Here is a 17,896-nt window from a genome sequence, read left to right on the forward strand (position 1 = left end):
TAGGAGAAGCTCCGAATGTGCCGTCGGCGCAGTGAGGCATCTTATCTGCAGCGCGTTGGGGATTTAGTTCAGCACGCAGCTGGTTCCGTAAAGTTCTGCGGGTAATCTTCGTGCCATAACTTGGATCCACTCATTCGGTTTACGACGACCCTGAACCACGCAGCACGACTGCCTTCCTGTCGCCGCTGTCGTCATTTAATTTGGCGAAGGAAGGCTTGTGCACGCCCCGTCTGAGGATTGTGTGATCTTTGTTGTGTGTGCGATAGTATTCTCGTTGTCTGCATAACGTGTTGATATGGAAAATGCAGACCAGCCCAACATTTATCTAAACGAACCATTCTCGATGTGGCCAGTGTACAGCCAAAGTCGTTAATCCGCCATGGAGAGTGCAACCGGGTAGGGCTCACATTCGTGTCTGATAAACTAGTGGGCTACTTGTTACTTTCAGAGGATGCAATGCGCTACATGTTACTTTCAGAGGATACAAGTTAGAAAAGTAGTGTGCTGCTTACGCTCGCACTTTACACTCTTCGAGTGTGCAATTTTTTTATTAAATAACTAGTCTTACATATTTCACCAGCAAGAATAATATTAATTTCATCAAAATTTACATAGAAGGTGATGCTAGTCGTCCGGCGAAAAGGACCGTCTTGGTGAAGTCATCCACTATGAAGAACGTGTAGGGGTGGTCAGCCTTGAAGACGATGGGTGGGAAACCACCGAGACCACCTCCTACGAGAACTGAAACATCAGGAATAAACTTTGCATTCTTCATCCCTGTTAATATACCTAACAATGTTATTCACACACCAGTGTAAAGCTAAGATTTCTGAAGCATTCAGACAGCGGCAGATAGGAAGAGCGTTGCTCACAAAATCTAGGTCCCCTAGTTACAGTCCCAGTGCAATACATTTACTCCACTGAACATATATGCAGTGAGTACAAAATTCACTTTTATTCAAACTATGTTCGTCTCTTCCGTGAACTTCTTTAAAGTCTGACTTGTGCTCAAACAAAATCTATTGCAATACCACTTACAGACAGGCCGAAGACCAAAATTGCGACTTTAAATACATACAGTATGTGATAAAAAATATCCAGACACCCCCAAAAACATACGGTTTTCATATTAGGTGCATTTTGCTGCCACCTACCGCCAGGTACTCCATATCAGCGACCTCAGTAGTCATTACACATCGTGAGAGAGCAGAATGGGGCGCTCCGCGGAACTCACAGACTTCGAACGTGGTCAGGTGATTGGGTGTCGCTTGTAACATACAGCTGTAAGCGAGATTTCCACACTACTAAACATCCCTAGGTCCACTGTTTCCGATGTAATAGTGAAGTAGAAATGGTGAAGGGACACGTACAGCACAAAAGCGTACAGACCGACCTCGTCTGTTGACTGACAGAGGTCGCCTACAGTCGAAGAGGCACGCACACACACACACACACACACACACACACACACAGACACACACACACACCAAAAAGAATTTGCCACATGTGAAGTTATCACAAAGATTGCAGATTTACGAACATGTTGTATGTTGTATTTGTACAATATGGTGATGTACAAATTACATAAGTGCTGGATATATTCTGGAATATTCGAAAAATACAATCCTGCAACTTCGCAACAAAAGCGCGCGGAATTCTCGACGGCAACAACACACCAAAAATACTTCGCCACAGTGGAAGAATGAAAATGTAAAACGGACGATAATGTAAAGTGTATCTTGAAAATCATATGAACAGCCACCTGATGATGAACTAGCCAGTTCGAAACCGGTAACGGCGCTATTTACATAAATAAATAGCAGTATTAATAGTGGATGGTTGCTGTCTTCTTCTTTGTAAGAATTAACCTACATCACGCAGCCACGGTCTCATGATGTCAGGTTTAGACAAAATAGCATGAAATTAATGGTGCTCTGTCTCGGAAACCATTCGGAATAGGGCATACGTCGATCCGAAGTTTTTTGTTCAGAATCACCAATACTATCACCCCTCAAAGAATGAACCTTTCCTCCTGTCTTACCCTGTATAGTAGCAGGTCTTCAGTGTGCCACCGAACACAGAAGCTAGACGGCAGCTAACTGGAGACGTCTAGAGCGGTCTAACGAGTAGCGATTTCATTTTTTTTCGAGTGAATCGAGGCGAAGCTCCGATTGTACCGACAGCCCAGTGAGGTGTTGAGTGTTTAGTTCAGGACGCAGCTGGTTCCGTAAAGTTTTGGGGATAATATTCGTACCATGATTTGGATCCACGGTTTACCGTCACCGTAAACTAGGATGTTTCCTTCAACATTCTCTGCAACGAAGTGTTGCCCTTTCTTCTACATCTTCATGATGATGATATTGTGGACTTCCCCGTCTTCCCACATGAAAACAGCTATGTTCACTGGGCTGCAGGCACACTTTTCTGGTTTGACGAACGCTCAGGCACCAAATCGCAGCTCATCTGACACATAGTCAGCACGGATTCAGAAAATATCGTTCTTACAAAACACGATTAGCTCTAAATACTCATGAAGTAAGAAGTGCTATCGACAGGGGATGTCAAATTGATTTCATATTTTTATATTTCCGTAAGGCTTTCGACACCGTTCCTCACAAGCGTCTTCTAACCAAACTGCATGCCTAGGGAGTATCGCCTCAGTTGTGCGAGTGGATTTGTGATTTCCTGTCAGAAAGGTCACAGTTCGTAGTAACAGATGGAAAGTCATCGAGTAAAACAGAAGTAATATCCGGCGTTCCCCGAGGAAGCGTTATAGGCCCTCTATTGTTCCTGATCTGTATTAACGACATAGGAGACAATCTGAGTAGCCGTCTGCAGTCTTGTAAAGTCATCAGATGATCAAAAGACTTGTAAAATTATTTAAATAAGATATCTGTGTGGTGCGAAAAGCGGCAATTGACCCTGAATAAGGAAAAGAGTGAAGTTATTCACACGAGTACTCAAAGAAATCAGCTAAATTTTGATTACGTAATAAGTCACACAAATCTAAGGCCTGTAAATTCAACTAAATACTTAGGGATTACAATTACAAATAACGTAAATTGGAACGATCACATAGATAATATTGTGGGTAGAGCAAACCAAAGACTGCGATTCATTGGCATAACGCTTAGAAGGTGCAACAGGTCTACTAAAGAGACTGCTTACACCACACTTGTCCGCCCTATTTTGGAGTATTTCTGTGCGGTGTGGGATCCGCATCAGGTGGGACTGACGGATGACATCCAAAAAGTACAAAGAAGGGCAGCTCGTTTTGTATTATCGCGGAATAGGGGAGATAGTGTCACAGACATGATACGTGAATTGGAGTGGCAATCATTAAAACAAGGGCGTTTTTAGTTGCGACGGGATCTTCTCATGAAATTTCAATCACCAGTTTTCTCCTCTGATTCTGTTGACACCCACCTACATTGGAAGAAATGATCATCACGATAAAATAAGAGAAATCAGGGCTCGCACAGAAAAATTTCAGTGCTCGTTTTTTCTGCGTGCCGTTCGAGAGTGGAACGGTAGAGAGACAGCTTGAAGGTGTGATTCTTGAGTTTCTCCCAGCGTATTTGATAATCAAAATATCCACGGGTGTGCTGCCGGTGTATAATGTCCAACGGGCACAATATTTCGGCGATCATACATGTCGCCATCATCAGGTGAACTGACGGACTGAGCTCCTGTGAACGTGCCGGCACGGAGATCCGTACGCTATGGCTGCTCAGAGGGAACTGGGTTCGGTCGCGGCGGCGGCAGATTTAAATACCCTCCGCCCGCGGCGCACTCCCTCCGCTGTCCGCACCCCGCGCCACGGTCGCGCGGTGGAACAGATTGCGACGGCGTCTGAGATGACGTCGGTGTGATGGCTCTGTCCGCCGTGGTCGTCACAACTATACGTTTGCTCGATTTACTCTTGATTAACCCAATCGCTGGTTCCCAAGCCTTGCTAAGATTATAGCCACAGTCACGGTTTATGAGGTCGTCATTGGTGCGAATTTCGATGGCCTCTCTAACAACGCTGTCCCAGTATCTCGACGTCTGTACCAGAATCCTCGTGCGTTCATACTCCATAGCGTGATTTTCCGACAAACAATGTTCAGCGACCGCCGACTTGCTCGGATACATCAGTCGAGTGTGCCTCTGGTGTTCACGGCATCGATCCTCGGCGGTACGCATCGACTGACCAATATACGACTTGCCATATTGACACGGAATCTGGTACACGCCGGCCTTCCTCAAACCGAGGTCATCTTTGGCGCTCCCCACCAGTGCACGAGTTTTATTCGGAGGACAAAACACAGTTCCGACCCGGTGTTTCTTCAGAATGCGGCCGATTTTCCCCGAGAGTGCGCCTGTCCGGTCCGGTACCGCCTAGACTATATGGACTCCCGAAGGTTCACAAAGGGAGGGGGGGGGGGGGGGAGGGTACCATTACGCCCCATTGTCAGCAACATCAGGGCACCTACATATTTGTTGGCCAAATACCTGACGGGAATATTAAGTCCTTATGTGGGTAAATGCCCTCATCACATATGTAATTCCATGGATTTTGTTAAATGCCTTGATAACTTCAGGTTGGATGACTCAGATATCATGGTGAGTTTTGACGTCATTTCCTTGTTCACGAGGGTACCCCTGCGAGAGTCACTAGAATTGATTCGTCAGAAGTTTGACGAGAAGACCACTAACTTTTTAGGCCTGTCTTGACTTCCACGTATTTTCTTTTTAACGGAGAATACTATGAACAAACGGAGGGAGTCGCCATGGGTAGCTCACTCTCACCGGTGGTAGCGAATTTGTACATGGAGAACTTTGAGGAGGAAGCCCTGTCGTCATCCGAATGGAAACCTACTTGCTTTTTCTGTTACGTGGACGACACGTTCGTCATCTGGCCACATGGTATGGATAAACTCCTTGACTTCCTTACACATGTAAACTCCATACACCCCAACATCAAATTCACTATGGAGACTGAAACGGAGGGTAAATTACCTTTCCTTGACGTCTTGGTCAAGAGAAGGGCTGACGGCACCCTAGGTCATGGGGTGTATCGTAAGACAACGCACACTGATCTGTATTTGCTCGCAGACAGCTGCCACCACCCTTCACAGAGGAATGGGGTACTTAAAACTCTAGTACGTAGGGCTCGCACTACCTCTGACGCAGAGAGTCTACCCCAGGAATTGGAACATCTGATAACTGTATTTCGAAAAAATGGGTACTCAGAGTGGCAGATTCAACGTGCTCTCAGCCCAACCACTCCAGCACAACCTGTAGAGATGGATGAAATCACGAGGGAGGAGGTAGGCACTGCGTTTATTCCATATACATGCGCACTCTCGGGAAAAATCGCCCGCATTCTGAAGAAACACCGGGTCGGAACTGTGTTTTGTCCTCCGAATAAAACTCGTGCACTGGTGGGGAGCGCCAAAGATGACCTCGGTTTGAGGAAGGCCGGCGTGTACCAGATTCCGTGTCAATGTGGCAAGTCGTATATTGGTCAGACGATGCGTACCGTCGAGGATCGCTGCCATGAACACCAGAGGCACACTCGACTGATGTATCCGAGCAAGTCGGCGGTCGCTGAACATTGTTTGTCGGAAAATCACGCTATGGAGTATGAACGCACGAGGATTCTGGTACAGACGTCGAGATACTGGGACAGCGTTGTTAGAGAGGCCATCGAAATTCGCACCAATGACGACCTCATAAACCGTGACTTTGGCTATAATCTTAGCAAGGCTTGGGAACCAGCGATTGGGTTAATCAAGAGTAAATCGAGCAAACGTATAGCTGTGACGACCACGGCGGACAGAGCCATCACACCGGCGTCATCTCAGACGCCGTCGCAATCTGTTCCACCGCGCGACCGTGGCGCGGGGCGCGGACGGCGGAGGGAGCGCGCCGCGGGCGGAGGGTATTTAAATCTGCCGCCGCCGCGACCGAACCCAGTTCCTTCTGAGCAGCCATAGCGTACGGATCTCCGTGCCGGCACGTTCACAGGAGCTCAGTCCGTCAGTTCACCTGATGATGGCGACATGTATGATCGCCGAAATATTGTGCCCGTTGGACACTATACACCGGTAGCACACCCGTGGATATTTGGATTAGCTAGAAGGTGGTTCATTGAACCCTCTGCCAGGCACTTTATTGTGAATAGCAGAGTAATCACGTAGATGTAGATCTGAGCCACTAAATCTTACTCACAGAGAAAATGTCAAGGACTGTTTGGAAAAACGGGTGAAACGTAGCAGTCAGGATAACCGAAAACTTGACAACGCTACAGGATCTAATTATCAGTTTCTGGCTCCAATTGGAGATAGAATACATGAAAGAACTTGTGGGTTCTCTGCATCGCCGAATTGAGACCATTTTCTAGGCTAGGGGCCGTGTTACATGTTATCAACGAGATGTCTCCTGGGTGTCTGGGGGTGACAGTATTTTGCGATTAGCTTACTGCTTGGCTCCCGTCGTGTAAAGTAAGTTACTTTACCATCTATGACTGATTGTGAGAGGTTGTTTCAGTAGCGTATCCAACGGTATTACCGAAGTAGTAACACTGTTCCCGTCACATCACCGACGTTAAGCGCTGCCGTGTTTGGCTAGTACTTGGATGGGTCGCTGTCGGAGTCTCTCGGGTACCGTTGGCAAGCGGGGTGGACTCAACCCTTGTGAGGCCAATTCATGACCTACCTGATTGAGAAGTAGCGGCACCGGTCACGAAAATTACAACGGCCAGGAGGGCGGTGTGCTCCCGGGTACTGTTGGCAAGCGGGGTGGACTCAACCCTTGTGAGGCCAATTCATGACCTACCTGATTGAGAAGTAGCGGCACCGGTCACGAATATTACAACGGCCAGGAGGGCGGTGTGCTCACCACGTGCCCATTAGAGATAGGTAGTTCGAGAACGAACAGGTGCAAAGGAACGGTTCACCAAGACGAACGAAAGGACCGAGGAACGAATTCCAAGGAACGATCGGTTCATAGTTCACTTCAGTCACGGCGGTCTAGTTATAGTTCCCGGGAACGAGGAACGATCAGTTCATAGTTCACTTCGGTCGCGGCGGTCTACTTGTAGTTCCCGGGAACGAAGAACGATCGGTCCACTGGTTCACTTCGGTCGCGGCGGTCACTTCGGCAGTTCTCGTTCCAGCCTCGGTCGTGTGCTCGTCTCAGTCTCGGTCTCCCTCGGCCGCACTCGTCGTTCTTCGCATGACCACCTGTCTCAGTTCCACTGCCGACTGCTCCTAGTTAGTTCAGTATCCAGTTGTTCGTTTCGTTCACTGAGCTCGCCCATTTTACATGTGTTACAAACTGTTCTTGGACTTGGTTCTGGCTATTCAGCGTCCACGACCGGTAATCAAAAAGTATTTTATAGTTATGTAAATTACATAAAATTACGTTGTATCTATTAGGTACGTCTTTTCAGGTAACAAAAGGGCATATCAGCTCACTTCATTACATCGATGAACAGCAGAAGACATACTTATAACATGGCAAGTTTTTTTTGTTATTCATATATTTTTTGGTTTCATTGAATTGATTTAGCAGCTAACTTTCAATAATTTGCTTAATTTTTAGTGTAACAAAATTCACAAACGATTTTCGTGTGTCTTTCATACAGGGTGTTTCAAAAATGACCGGTATATTTGAAACGGCAATAAAAACTAAACGAGCAGCGATAGAAATACACCGTTTGTTGCAATATTCTTGGGACAACAGTACATTTTCAGGCAGACAAACTTTCGAAATTACAGTAGTTACAATTTTCAACAACAGATGGCGCTGCGGTCTGGGAAACTCTATAGTACGATATTTTCCACATATCCACCATGCGTAGCAATAATATGGCGTAGTCTCTGAATGAAATTACCCGAAACCTTTGACAACGTGTCTGGCGGAATGGCTTCACATGCAGATGAGATGTACTGCTTCAGCTGTTCAATTGTTTCTGGATTCTGGCGGTACACCTGGTCTTTCAAGTTGAAACACGTATGTAACATAGCAGCGATGGCGAGGCATTGTAGCATCTGTGACCAGAGAGTATGCGCTTGACCGCGCGAGTGTTGCGAGCGGTTCTCAGTCAGTAGCAGTCAGTCTGTCGTTGCGAGTCTGTCAGTTCAGTCGTTGCGAGTCTGTAGCTCTGTCTAGTTGAGAGCAGTACTCAGTCTGTAGTCGTCATGCAGAGCGGTCGGTCAGTAGTAGCAGCCCAGTGCGGTTGTGTGATGTAGGCGGTCGGCAACACTGGTCAAGATGAGGAATAAGGTATACCATTAATTAATATAATCATTAGATAATGTAAAAATTTATTTATTGTAATTATTCTCCAACAAGTTCCCCAATAATAATTTTTATTTCAAAAGCATTTTTTCAAAAATTTAATTTTTTATTGAACTAAAGATCTCGTTGCACTTCCCATTTCATTCCACTTCTTTTGAAGAAAAATTTCACTAGAATCAAAAAAAAAAAACAGAATATTATTATTTGCAATGCAGTTCCTCCAAGCGGTGCGCAACAACAAGAGCAGATATGTGACATCCATTTATTCCGAGGTAAGACTTTAATTCTGATTGTTTTACACAGGGCCAAAGACCGATATTTCGGTTTAATTGAATTTTTTGTCACTGAATGGACTTTAATTTTTTGAAGGATTTATATTTGAGTCAGATTGCGAATTTCACATTTTTTGTTGCCATTGTCAGTACATTTCATTGTGGGCAGGTTACGCATAGAGCCATGTCCATCAGCATTTCTAATTAGTATCGTCCTTTTCTTTTAAAATTTTTGTAGGGAGGTTACACTTGGCTCCCATTTCTATTAAGTATTGTCATTTCTTTTTCTTTAAAAATTGCGGTGGGGAGGTTACACTTGGCGACACCCAGTCCAGGATCGTATTTCGTTGAGAGTCTTTTGAGCGACAGTCAGATATCTGCTCTTATTTGCTTAGATAATTAGGATTTGGCGCAACGCTTTTAATAATATTGTGACTTTCTTTCTACAGGTCAACGGCAATTTGCTGCTTTGTTGTATTTGTGTGTTGCTTTTGCATTGTGCTTATTTGTTTTGTGAAAAATTTTGACTATTGTAAAAATGCCGCGAAAGACTGTGAATAGTGTATCGCGAAGTATTGTGAATGAAATTACCGACTTAAACAACGTGACCGATAGTTATTGTGATACGCAACGTAATGATGACAATCCTGCGTTCACTAACAATCAGTGCATTCCAACCACTAATGATGACTTTCACCTTAATGATGAACAAACGAACTCAATTGTCTCGTCTGTTAACTTGACGACAATTGATGACGCAGAATGCTCTATGGTAATGAGCGCTGCAGAGCTTAACACACCCGATTTGGAAAATTCAAGTAACGTACAGGCAAATTTGTCTAAAGAAAGTGATCAGGATACACAAAGTACGACGGATTTATTTAATTCCGGAACAGTGTCTGACAATGTACATCCGACTGATAAACGTTTTTGTAAATTACAGAATGACCAAATGGTCACACAAAACGCGACAATTGTAGATACACCATCAAACAGTAGTGAGAATAAAGTAGGTAATGTTACTTTGGAACAATTTATGACAATAATGCTACAGTCTAAGAACAAAAATGACGAAAATTTCAAACACTTAAATGAAAAACTTGACAATAATGACAAAAAACAAGACAAACTTAGTGAACAAATTAGAGACGTTGCCGCGCAGTGCCATGACACTAAGGAACAGTTGCGCGTGGAAATTGAGGCTTGTTCACGAAAAAATAGCGAAGAAATAAAGTCTGTTGCACAAGAATTAAGGGAAATGCAAACAGCCGCAACAGATACACTCAGAGACGAAATTAGCGGAGTCGCTAAACAATGCTCTGAAAAAGCTGCACAATTACGGGACGAGTTTAAAGCAATGACGGTAGAACTTTCGCGCACTATGGACGCAAAGATAGACGCGAAATTCGAACAGCAGAACACTCAGATTAACGAGCGCTTTAGTCAGCACATACAGAACAGTGATACGCGTTTCCGCAGATTTATTCAAGATCAAAACAAAGTAAAACGACAAGTCATGGAAACAATCACTGTACAAAGACAAGAGGACAAACGTAAAATGTTCGCGAAAGCAAAGACGTATGTAGACAATAATATTACTACAGTGTCCGACAAAATTAATACCATAGAACAATTGAACGCGGAATTACGGGATGAAATTTCTGATCTTAAAGCAAAAACAGATACACACACAGTAAATATTCAAACAGTGACAGATAGATTCGAACAACTAGATCTAACACAGGATTGCGATGTCATCAAAGCTGATGTTAAAAAACTGAGCGAAACTACGCGCAAGTTGCAAAAACAGATTAATGCGTCTGATTCTAAAACCGATGATCAGGTTAAAATACTGACTGAAAAATGTGATGAATTGGCCAGTCGTATTGATGTTATCGAAAATACTAATGACAATAAATCAGACGATACTGCACCGATTTCATTTAACCAAACACCTGAATTTCAAAATTTACAGCAGACTATTAATGAGATCGATTCATCTAACAACACGTTACGTAGGAAGTTGTCGAATTTACAACAAGAAGTAAGAGAAATGAAAAGTATTTCAGTTAATAACGCATCACAGCAGACGCCACTTTGCGAACATTTATCTGACTCACGCAGCGTGTATAATGTGAGCAATTTACAGCAACTACGCGACTTAAAATCCGAAAAGCTACGCGACTTAAAATCTGAAAAGCTACGTAACTTGAAGTACGAAATGACACAGACAAACGAATTCTCACACAAACCGGAACGTATTCTCAAATTCAGTGACGAGAGCGTTGATAATAAGCAGTTTGCATTAGTAAGAAAATGTAAAGAATTTAATAATGGCAGAACACAGATACATGATTTGCATTGTATACGACAATTTATTTTTGTACTTTCACCGCTATTACATGTAATGGAGAAACTAGCTTTGAACCTGAGGCGACAATTTGCTATTGTATTTTCATCAGCATTACGTTTTATGCAGAAACTGGAATTAGCAAGAATACAGCGATTTACTTTTGGAATTTTACCGCTATTGCTTGCAACGCAAAAGCTAAAATTTATTTGCAGTGCGTAAATGACCTCAGGGGATTCATTACGCTTTAATGAATATGTGCCGTAGCGAGCATAGGGCCCCGAGCTGTAGTAGTGCTATTTCATCTTTAGTTTTCTGCACTGCTGCCTTTTCTTCTACTATCCTTTATATCTATCAAAACTGCTCTTTAACTATTGCTCTACCTAGTATTAAGAAACATGTAATGAAAACCGGATATGACAAACTTTTACCGAATGTGACAATTTTCATTAGGCACTCCAGAATCACGAGAATTTTTAATAACGGATAAAATCGTAATCATCAGTATGTGTAAAATTTTGAGCAACCGGAACCATATTTTCGTAACAATAGATTCTTTTCACCACAATAGCATGAAAGTCAGCCGCTTAGCATACCTAACCAACAATGCAGTCTACAAGGTCAACCAAACTTTAATGTTTCGCCGCGTGGACGTATAGCCCCTGGTCCAACAAATAGTAACGTACGTCAGCAAGGAAACAACTACGTACAAAGAAGACAGTATTTCAATTCCTATCGTAATGCACCGTATAGGAATGACTATTACGACAGACGTAAAAATAATGAGGACAATTTTCAGCGAACATCTAACAACAGTCGGTCATACCAACAGCAAAATCATACGCAAGAACATATTCTCATGAATGAACCCGACAGTAGGTACCATCCAGAGCGTAACACGCCTGGAAGAAGTAATAGGACAGTTCAAATAGTCGAAATGCCACAGAATCCTCCTAATAATAATAACACGTCAGATAGAATCTGACTAAATACTGCACAGGACGCATCTTCTAATAACACAAGCACTACCTTTGACACGCAAAATGTTGTTCACGAAAATGTAATTACCTTTGACGACATCAGAGACACTCTTTTACAGGAAAGACCAGTTATTCAGAAAACCATTTCACATCCTGTTATCGAAATTAAAATTGGTTCATCGAAATTTTCAGCAGTAATCGATTCCGGATCACCTATATCAGTAATTAATGAGGAGACTTTCAACGAATGCAACAAAGAGAATACCTATCCGACATTACCTTTAGGCAAAACAAAAGTGAAAGGAGCAGTACCGAGTAAAGGAGTAGACGTTAAATTACAGACGCATTTATCATTTTGTATCGCAGGTCACACCTTTCACTCTAATTTTTGGATTGTGCCTTTATTGACAACAGACGTTATTTTAGGTACGAATTTTCTGGTACAACACGACGCAGTTATCGACTTTCAGAATTCTTATTTAATGTTAAAGGATGAAAATGTACAATTGGCTTTAGAATTTCAGCACTCTTTATCTGCGGAAGAACAAACAATTAACCGCACAGAGGTCATTTCCGCAACACGTAACATAGACTGTAATCCCACATTGTTCACGGATACGTACGTACATAACTATAATACTCCAGACGAAGCTGACTACGACGTTATGCAGTTAATTTCTGATAAGGTTAAAGAGAGCAGTGCAACTACAGACGACGAACGAACGCAATTACACAAAATTCTTTTACAGCAAGCGCCAGTTTTTGACAACATTCCTGGTACTATGTCCGGCTTTATGTATGAATTTCAAGTCAAACCGCACGACACATTTAAAGCAAAGCATTATCCCATTCCATATATTCACAGAGAACAGGTTAAAAAAGAGCTGCAAGATATGCTTGATCAGGGAATTATTGAACCAGCAGTTAGTCCGTACATAAACCCGCTACATATTGTTAAGAAAAAAGATGGCTCACTTCGCCTTGTACTTGATTCACGTCACATTAATGACATTATTATTAATGAAACAGACCGACCACAGACATTAGAGGAACTTTTACAAAAATTTCACGGTACTGCTATTTATTCTACACTAGATTTAAAATCGGGATTTTGGCAAATTCAACTTCATCCGAACTGCAGAAAATACACAGCTTTTCTCTGTTTCGGCGACTGTTATCAATTTTGCAAACTACCATTCGGCTTAACTATTTCTTCTGCAGCTTTTATTCGCGGTTTGAACACAATACTTCCGACAGAACTTAAAGACAGAATTACGACGTATGTAGACGATATTCTTATCGCAGAAGCTAACTGGTCTGAACACAATATGATTCTTGAACAACTGTTACAAACTTTCCATGCACAAGGACTTACAGTTAACCTCAGTAAATCGCATTTTGGCAAAACTTCCATAAAATTTCTTGGACACGTAATTTCAGCAGAAGGCATTGCGCCTGATCCAGAAAAACTTCAGGCTCTACGTGACATTGGTGTTCCTACGACGAAGAAACAATTACGCAGTTTTTTGGGATTAATTAACTTTTTTCGTAAATTTATTCACCATTCTGCTTTAGACACGCCTAGACTATGCCAATTAACGGGTAAAAACACTATTTGGTCTTGGGATAAGCAAGCACACTCTGAATTCATGAACCTGAAACATGCTCTGTTGAATGCTCCACTGTTATCGCACCCAGATCTTACTAGAAATTTTTCCATTGCCACCGACAGTTCCAACACCGCTTTAGGCGTACACATTTTTCAGGAAATTGAAGAAGATGGTTCTACAGTAATTAAAAACATCGCATTTGCAAGTCACATTTTGTCACCTGCTGAACGAAATTACTCCGTTACAGAACTTGAAACATTATGTGTTGTATGGGCTTTTATGAGATTTAGGCACTTTCTTTATGGCAGACATACCACAGTTTACACAGATCACAGAGCGATACAATTTTTACTTTCAGCCAAATTCACTCACGATAGATTAAGTAGATGGAAGCTGTATTTACAGGAATTTAATTTTACGATTGTTCACATTCCCGGCACACAAAATGTTATAGCAGACGCACTATCGCGTTCTCTCAGCAACAATCAGCAAGACGTAGCAACCAACTTCTGTAAAACAAATTTCAGTGTCATGTACATTCAGCAAGTTGCATTTGAAAACTTTATTTCATCATCATTACAGGACATAGCACGAGAACAAAATAAAGACAATGTGTGGAAAGAAATTAAACACCTTTGGCAAGATAAGAATAATGTTACGGTTAGGAACCACTACACTGTACGCAATGACATTTTGTTTCGCCGCTCTCATCCTGACAGCAACAATTGGTTATTATGCATTCCTGACGAACTGGTTAACAAACTAATTTGGTACACTCATTTAAGCTACGCACATTACGGAGCACGAAAATGTTTTCTTATACTGAGACAGAACTGTTATTTTGCCAACATGGAGAAACGTATACGACGAGTTTTAGCGTCTTGTAAAATTTGCCAGAAAGCTAAATCAGACACCATTTCACATATTCCTCCTTTATATCCCATTATACCTGTTAAATTAAGACACATGGCCGCAGTAGATATTTTTGGTCCGATTCCGAGAACTAACAGAGGTTTTTGCTACATTTTTGTCGCTGTTGAGCTCACTTCAAAATTTGTTACTTTCACTCCGTTACGCAAAGCTACTGCTAAAACTGTTTCGAAAGCATTTGTAAAACATTTTCTATCTCATGTAGGGCATGTAATGAAAGTAATTTCTGACAATGGATCTCAATTTCGTAGTACCGTATGGACACGCATGTTACGAGCCAGAAACATTTCTCCGATTTATATATCCAAGTACCACGCTTCTTCGAACCCCTGTGAAAGATTAATGAAGGAAATTGGTAAGCTGTGCCGAATATACTGCCACAAAAGACATATTGATTGGGATACACACATACTCTCATTCCAAGATGTAATTAATTCCATACCAAATGAATCCACTATGCTATCTCCGTCCGTTATACTGAAAAACGTTGAACCACCGAACAAAATTAAAGAATTAATAGAATTTCCCAAAAGTCGTCGCCTACGACACCACGAAATAATTGACATTGCGCTGAACAACATCAAACGTGCCGCAGAGCGCCGGAGAAGACAGCAAAAACAGGTTTGTAGACGCCGAGACTTTCACGTTGGACAGAAAATATTAGTACGTACACATTATTTATCCAGCAAATTAAAAGGTAAGTGCAGTAAATTTGAACTTCTATACGCAGGTCCGTATCGGATTCGCAGCATCCCTCACCCCAATGTTGTACACGTCGAAACTTTGAGAACCAGAAAATCGACAGGCAATCACCATATATCAAACATTAAACCGTTTATTGAGTGAAACCACTGTATGATTCAACACACTATGATGCCATTTACTAATGCAATTATTTCACGTGACTAATTACTGATGATTATCGTATTTTTTCTTGGCAAGTGCCCGGCAAGGTAAGGTTAGCAGGTCGCTCTTCTTGTCGTTACACATCAGACCGTGCATATTTTTCCAGATGAATTTACACATTTATGACTATTTTTGCAATTATATTTATGTGACTACTTATTGATGATTATCGTGTTTTTTCTTGGCAAGTGCCCGGCAAGGTAAGGTTAGCAGGTCGCTTTTCTTGTCGTTACACATCAGACCGTGCACATTTTCCATTTTTTTGGTGTATGTGACTGTACTCCAGTTTTGTTTGTATGGACTATGAAATAGTTAAGATATAACACACACCAGTCGACTTTGACATTTTTTTTTTGCCTTATGACATCTCAACATCGTGACTGTTTCACATTTTTTTTGCTACTGCATTGTATTATTCTGTGTACATTTTTGCATCTGAACACTGTCAATGTTTTTGACATATTACGTTTTCTGTCATGTTATGCCGTATGCTTAATTGTGTCACCATAAACCAGTCATTATTTAGTGGGTATATGATTTAAATGCAAGACAGTAATCTTTGTTCATCAATTTCAGAAAGGAATGATGATTCTAAGAAATAAATTTAACATAAATGGAATTTCACCTACGGAATAAACGAAAGGAGATGCAATAACTTTATGAGGAAGAGTAAATGGATCAGGATTAACAAACATTAACAAGAATATACAATACTCATCACAGAATAGCAGTCTTAACTAATTTTTTCTTTCAGAATACAAGGTGATTGATGCAGGCTGTCAGAGAGAACTACACATCTTAGTTTTAGTGATGAAATATGCTAGAGATAAGGAATAATTGTATAATGAGTAATGAAGTGATTTTTTGCAGATGATAATGAATACTGATGAATAATGATGAAGGATATGATGTTATGAATAATGAAGTTTTTTCTTTACAGGTGGTGATAATAATGAAGCTATGATAATATGGATAATGAAATGATGGATAATGAAGTTTTTTCTTTACAGATGAGGATAATGTTGAAGTTATGTATTTATGCTACGTAGTTATTTAAGTATTTGTTGCAGTTTGCTTTGACAGCAGGTGTTACATTGCATAGTAGGATGACTGAAAGTTTTGGAAAGGACAGCTATGGAACACATTTTTATACACACTTCACTGCCTGTTAATTCGAAGTTCACTACTTTTCAGCATAGTGTGCGTTTCTTCTTTCAGGTCAATAATCCGTTTTTGTATTTTTTCCAGGAGAAGCTTTTCATGATACTTACTAAACCTGTTACTTATTATACCTGTTCTAGTACTTGCATTTATATTTTTTACCCATTTGTGTTTATCATTTATAAATGTGATCACATGTACTGCCTTGTTACATAATCTTGCTACAGCTGACTCATGACGAATGACGTTACCTATCCTCATTTGCAGCAATAGGTCAAAAGCAAAAAGTATTATGCCTCAGCAATTAATTATCGATCCCAACGCAATGCATTGCTACCAAAAAAATGTATTACCAGTCCCACATAATGTCACTAGTTTATGATAATTCTGAATAATACTGATCAACTCTGAATAGCATGTCACTTGAGTAATGACCTCTTAATGAGACTATATTCAAAATAATGCTTTGTCACTAGCTAATAACTGCCACTGTTTATTATAATGATACTACGTATAATGCCTGTGATTATTAATGATTTGACTGTAATTAACTGATTTTAATAATGACTTTGTAATGGTCTGAATACTACTGAAGGAGGAACACTGTTTATTGTAATGATACCACTTATAATGCCTGTGATTATTAATGATTTGACTGTAATTAACTGATTTTTAATAATGACTTCGTAATAATCTGAATAATACTGAATGATGATTCTATTCAATACTTGCTGGCCACTGAGTGCCAATAATTAATGTCACTCCACGAATTGTTATTAATTATGCCATTGATTAGCTCTTGTTTCCAATGTTGATACTTTGTAATTTGAAATGAATGTGACTGTTTAATAATGCTTTGTAATTAGGAAAAGGCTAATGATTATTATTGGAACGACAAATGATTAATTACCTGTAATTAGACAAATGATTAATTAACGACGAATGATTAATTAACTGTAATTAGACAAATGATTAATTAACTGTAATTAGACAAATGATTAATTAACGACAAATGATTAATCAACTGTAATTAGGAAAAGGATAATGAGTATTATTGGAATGACAAATGATTAATTAACTGTAATTAGGAGAAGGTTAATGATTCTTAATTATACTCTGTAACTGAAAAGAATGCGATTATTTCATAATACTTTGTAACCAGGAAAAGAAGGCTACTGATTCTATGTAAAACAATTAATGAACATTTTTCTGTAATACTGCATACTTAGTACAGAAATGTTCAATAACTGGGCTATGAATGCCGCAAACTACTAATGAAGACTGTAATTGTCAATGGTATGTGACATAATGTCCTTCACCTCATGAGCTAACTACCCTGAATTATTGCAATGTCCATTTGTCCTGTTTATCCTAGTGATCATGGAGCACTATATTTGG

General features: G+C 40.9%; 1 protein-coding gene across 1 annotated transcript in view; it reads right to left on the minus strand.

Moving 5' to 3' along the window:
- Positions 1 to 607: 607 nt before the first annotated feature.
- LOC124775163 (serine protease inhibitor 3/4-like) overlaps positions 608 to 17,896 on the minus strand; it is a 163,896-nt gene continuing 146,607 nt past the window's right edge. The window contains exon 6 of the mRNA XM_047250001.1: positions 608 to 789. Within this exon, the coding sequence (XP_047105957.1) occupies positions 608 to 789 (182 nt within the window). The remainder of the gene's footprint in view (positions 790 to 17,896) is intronic.

The sequence above is a fragment of the Schistocerca piceifrons genome, chromosome 2 (genome assembly GCF_021461385.2).
Source record: "Schistocerca piceifrons isolate TAMUIC-IGC-003096 chromosome 2, iqSchPice1.1, whole genome shotgun sequence".
NCBI lineage: Eukaryota > Metazoa > Arthropoda > Insecta > Orthoptera > Acrididae > Schistocerca > Schistocerca piceifrons.